Source organism: Schistocerca nitens, chromosome 2 (assembly GCF_023898315.1).
Source record: "Schistocerca nitens isolate TAMUIC-IGC-003100 chromosome 2, iqSchNite1.1, whole genome shotgun sequence".
Classification (NCBI taxonomy): domain Eukaryota; kingdom Metazoa; phylum Arthropoda; class Insecta; order Orthoptera; family Acrididae; genus Schistocerca; species Schistocerca nitens.
Window position 1 is genome coordinate 671,230,742 of NC_064615.1, and position 6,000 is coordinate 671,236,741.

The 6,000-nt window shown below is 44.9% G+C and overlaps 1 protein-coding gene across 1 annotated transcript in view; it reads right to left on the minus strand.

The window, feature by feature from the left end:
- The window catches only part of LOC126235234 (sialin-like), a 168,376-nt gene extending 162,598 nt beyond the window's left edge, over positions 1 to 5,778 (minus strand). Inside the window, exon 1 of the mRNA XM_049943966.1 lies at positions 5,464 to 5,778. Within this exon, the coding sequence (XP_049799923.1) occupies positions 5,464 to 5,778 (315 nt within the window). The remainder of the gene's footprint in view (positions 1 to 5,463) is intronic.
- Between the last annotated feature and the right edge of the window lie 222 nt (positions 5,779 to 6,000).

Here is a 6,000-nt window from a genome sequence, read left to right on the forward strand (position 1 = left end):
TAGAACCGCTCGGCCACCCCGGCCGGCCGAACTGAACATCTCACGCATCTCTGATCACACCTCATCTGCAACAGAGAAACTCCTCCATAGTATCGATGAACTCAGGCCCATCACCTGACACCTGGAATCTATCGCTCCTCAACGGTGGCACCGAGTTGAGGTCCATCTTACAACCACCGAGGCCCTGCAATAACCAAATCCAATGAAAACCAACACCTTCAGTGGGGCCACAGGCTACCGCCCGTCCCCCCCCCTCCACCCCCTTTTTATGTCTGAATAAAGCTTGAACAAACACCTACGTCCCGACATCCTAGAGGTCCAGCATTGCTTTGCCCCCCCCCCTCCCCCGCCCCCCCCTCCCGCACACACACACACACACACACACACACACACACACGCACGCACACACACACACACGCACGCACACCAAATTAAAGAAAATAGGATGATCTTGTAGAAAATTACAAAGATAAATTCGTGGTTTTAGAAGGCAAACATACTGCAGGCAAAAATGTAAGTGCAATTGAACCTTTCACATTCTGTCGTACTTACTGGAACTGATTTTGTGAAATCTGCTGCAGAACTTTCCAAGGGCCGGCGTGCACAATTTCACGTAGGCCGAGCGAGAGACTCGCATGCGGGCTACAGCTCGACATGTCCCGTCTTTGGTCGTTTCTTCATGGAAGTACTCGGTTCAGCGCGACATTTCTTTTAGTACTGCGGTGCGGCATTTTTTCTGTTGGCACGACTTTCTACAGTTCGATAGAATTAATCTTCGCTACTTGTTCGTGTTATGAAGGACGTTCGCAGGCCCAGTGGATTTTTCACAAAAAGAGACAGTGTAGCGTTTTATAGTTACAAGTCATTAAAAATAAATAGGAATGACAGAAGATAGGGACGAAAATTCTCAATATCTACAACACAGTCGCCTAAGCGATGGGTACTGCAAATTTGCTATGAAACGGTATTACAGTAACATGCAGAAAGAATTTAAAGATTTAGGTGACACTGAAAACGCAAAAAATTAAGGGCCCGAGAGACTGGATTCATTGTTCAGTAGAATGAGAATTACTTTGTACTAAATTATCAGGCATGTAGTACGTGAAGTAACTGGTAGTATGAATAATAATTTTTCTGGGACCGTGCACAATTCTCCATTATCAGTTGCAACAGTTTTCGATGGAACTGAACGAAGAGTATAGAGACTTTATCTATTACTGCAAAGTACTCTGGTTAAGTCGAGAGGATTCCGAGGGACGATTTTTCGATTTAAAACTCGGTAATCTTGAATTTGTGGCAACGGCCTTGCTGTAGTGGATTAACCGGTTGCCGTCAGATCACCGAAGTTAATTGCTGTCGGGCGTGGCCGGCACTTGGATGGGTGACCATCCGGGCCGCCATGGGCTGTTGCCATTTTTCGGGGTGCACTCAGCCTCGTGATGCCAACTGAGGAGCTACTCGACCGAATAGTAGCGGCGGCTCTGGTCGAAGAAACCCATCATAACGACCGGGAGAGCAGTTTCGAGACCACATGTCCCTCCTACCCGCATCCTCAGCTGAGTATGACACGGCGGTCTGATGGTCCCTGTGGGCCACTTGTGGCCTCAAGACGGAGTGCTTTTTTATTGTTGAATTTGTGAAGGAGAAAGGAGTACAGGAACGAAAATTAGAACATCCGAAATAGGTTGCAGACCTCGCGTTTTAAATGAATTTAACTGCACACTGTCCACAGTAAGTCACCGCAAGTCGAGAAACAATTTCTTTATGATTTGATGCGAATGCAAAACAGTGAAATAGTGTAGAAAATTTGTTTTGTTTCTGATCTGTTTTGTTAAAAGGTGTGAAATACAAAACCAAGTCGTATGCAGTGCGACTGCGTTGCCATTTAAATGTCACGTGTTCACAATTTATCATTTATCTCCACCCCCCCCCCCCGCTCCCCCCGCATTCTGCACCCTCCCCCATACAAGCACCCAGACAGCGTGGCGTGGTGGTGGCGGAAATGTGCAGCGAGGCTGAGCGCTAAAGGCACTCGTAAACGAGCAAATCACTTCGGATTTGTGAAACAAGCCTATAAGCGTACAAACGAAGTTTGTCACTTTAATCCCACTATGAAGCAGGCGCTGTTCGTATTTTGATAGTAGTGAAAATGGCCACAAATGTAGACAAAGTAGTTCGGGCATTCACTTTGGCACTGTGTTTAAAGAAGAAGAAGAAGAAAACAAAATGATGGTACAGGGAATGGCTTAAAATGAGAGAGATTTGCGTATGACACTCCGCTAAAGGAAATATTAGTCCGACAACCGATTACAACATCAACTTTCTTCGAATCGACAATGAAACTCTTAAAAACTTGTTAAGGCCCTCTTAAAAGAGAAGAAACATGTCTGCCAAATTGGCTCTTTTCTAGGCACGGATGTATCAAACAAGCCTGTACACGTACAAAGAAAGCTTATCAATTTAACCTTACTTTTGAAGCAGACGCTTTTCGTGTATGCCGAATTTGGCACTGGTGGGAACAGCTGTAAGTGCAGTAAAAAAATTTCTGAGATACACTCTGGCACTGTGCTAAAAAAGAAAACAAGGTGCTGGTCGTGGGGATGGTTTCAGACGATGTTCAGATGTGTGTGAAATCTTATGGGACTTAACCGCTAAGGTCATCAGTCCCTAAGATTACAAACTACTTAACCTAAATTATCCTAAGGACAAACACTCACACCCATGCCCGAGGGAGGATTCGAGCCTCCGCCGGGACCAGCCGCAAAGTCCATGACTGCAGCGCCTCGGACCGCTCGGAGGGAATGGTTAAAGTGAGAAATATTTACAGGTAAACCTGTTAATGGAAATGTTATACTCAGAATCTGATGAATACTTCGACTTTCTGCGAATGGACAATGAAAATTTTAATAATCTGTTTAGAGTTACACTGCCCGCACATTGAAAAAGACACAAATGTGTGAAAAATATATTCTCTTCTACTTGCTCCCCTAACGCTGTTTCATTAAGATACCACATCGTAAGAACATATAGCCCACATCGTTAGTGGAAGAATGGGAGAATTTAGAATTTTTTTTTTATTCCATTGCACTCCCGCCGGTAAGTTATGCGTTAAATACTGATTTTGTTCATAACCTCTTCCTGCATTATACAGGGTAGTCCATTGATAGTGACCGGGCCAAATATCTCACGAAATAAGCATCAAACGAAAAAACTACAAAGAACGAAACTGCGCTTTTTTAAATGGGAACCCCATTTTTTATTACATATTCGTGTAGTACGTAAAGAAATATGAATGTTTAAGTTGAACCACTTTTTTCGCTTTGTGATAGATGGCACTGTAATAGTCACAAACGTATAAGTACGTGGTATCACGTAACATTCCGCCAGTGCGGACGGTATTTGCTTCGTGATACATTACCCGTGTTAAAATGGACCGTTTACCAATTGCTGAAAAGGTCGATATCGTGTTGACATATGGTTATTGTGATCAAAATGCACAACGGGCGTGTGCTTTGTATGCTGCTCGGTATTCTGGACGACATCATCCAAGTGTACGGACCGTTCGCCAGATAGTTACGTTATTTAAGGAAACAGGAAGAGTTCAGCCACTTGTGAAACGTCAACCACGACCTGCAACAAATCATGATGCCCAAGTAGGTGTTTTAGCTGCTGTCGCGGCTAATCCACACATCAGTAGCAGACCAATTGCGTGAGACTTGGGAATCTGAAAAACATTGGTATTGAGAATGTTACATCAACATCTATTGCACCCGTGCCATATTTCTATGCACCAGGAATTGCATGGCGACGACTCTGAACGTCGTGTACAGTTCTGTCACTGGGCACAAGAGAAATAACGGGACGACGACAGATTTTTCGCACGCGTTGTATTTAGCGACGAAGCGTCATTCACCAACAGCGGTAACGTAAACCGGAATAAATACGCACTATTGGGCAACGGAAAATCCACGATGGCTGCGACAAGTGGAACATCAGTGACCTTGGCGGGTTAATGCATGGTGCGGCATTTTGGGAGGAAGGATAATTGGCCCCCATTTTATCGATGGCAATCTAAATGGTGCAATGTATGCTGATTTCCTACATAATAATTCTACCGATGTTACTACAACATGTTTCACTGCATGACAGAATGGCGATGTACTTCCACCAGTCACATAGCTCGCGTTCGGTTGAAGCGGTATTGAATAGCATATTTCATGACAGGTGGATTGGTCGTCGAAGCACCATACCATGGCCCGCACGTTCACCGGATCTGACGTCCCCGGATTTCTTCCTGTGAGGAAAGTTGAAGGATATTTGCCATCGTGATCCACCGACAACGCCTGACAACATGTGTCAGCGCATTGTCAATGCATGTGCGAACATTACGGAAGGAGAACTACTCGCTGTTGAGAGGAATGTCGTTACACGTATTGCCAAATGCATTGAGGTTGACGGACATCATTTTGAGCATTTATTGCATTAATGTGGTATTTACAGGTAATCACGCTGTAACGGCAGCCGTTCTCAGAAATGATAAGTTCACATAGGTACATGTATCACATTGGAACAACCGAAATAAAATGTTCAAACGTACATACGTTCTGTATTTTAATTTAAAAAACCTACCTGTTAACAACTGTTCGTCTAAAATTGTGAGCCTTATGTTTGTGACTATTACAGCGCCATCTATCACAAAGTGAAAAAAGTGGTCCAACTAAAACATTCGTATTTCTTAACGTACTACTTTAAAAAAACGCAAGTGATATCCGTTTGTCCTATGGCAGCGACATCTAGCGGGCCAATCATAGCGCCATCTGGTTCCCCTCTTCAAGCTAGACAAGTTTCGTTCTTTGTAGTTTTTTTCGCTTGACGCTTATTTCGTGAGATATTTGACCCGGTCACGATCAATGGACACCCTGTATGTGGTTGGGATAATTTTGATGACTGAAGCTATTTTATTTTTATTCTTGATCATAATTTGTATAGTTGTGGAAACTCAAGATACGGCGAGATAAATTGTAATAAAACAATTTTTCATTAAGCATACATGGCGAATCATTGACACAAACAACGTGTGCCATATTGTCAGACTTACCGTCAATCACAAATTCTCGCAAACACGTCACGCGATCTGTGCTTGACAAACATATCAAGCAGGTCTGTACACGGTCAAATGCTTGGTAAACAAAGTACAGTTTGACAAATTGTTCGATCGTGTACGAGGTCCTTAAGGCACGACCCCGGGAGTTGCGATCTTGGCTGCCCCTGGTTTATCATATGTACCTTCATTCACCATAAATTATTGTAGTTATCCGCAGGTATAACCCCGGACATACGAATCCGTGTGGATCTCTACTTTAGGATTACATTACAGTTACTTTTATTTCCTTCAACATGTACATGTTCCCCGAAAGCACCTGCAGCAGGCTGCAGTAAAATTATGAAAATTTCCACACTAACCTCATCAAAGGCTGTAGTGTTCGCATAAGCTGTGTCATTTGCGGTGATATTGTGCTCAGGGCTGCCCAAAAAAAACCCATCGGCGCCGCTGGCGTTGGCGCCGTTGCCTCCGTTCGCCTGTGCGGCGCCTCCCCCGCAGTAGCCGGCCGTTGCCGCCGCAGCCGCAGCCGCAGCCGCAGCCGCCCTCCTCCTCACCATGGCCACGATGGCGATGTTGAGGTTGACGCGCACCGCGTAGTTGAGGGCGAAGCCGCAGAACGCCAGCAGCCACAGCACGTTGCTTGCCGACAGCCGCGCTGCAACACAGTCCGCCATCCACTCTCTTCCGCTGCAGCGTTTCGTTTTGGAAGGCACTAAACGAGCAAAGGCCTTCTGTATCCTCGTCTTGCAGTAATACACACATCACATTTTCCTCTAGTGTGCGTCTTCAATTGGTGTTCCGCATACCAGTCTTATAGAGGCAGCACAATTCGTCCTGAAGTATCCGGAAACACCGATGCATGTAATTTACACTCCTGGAAATGGAAAAAAGAACAC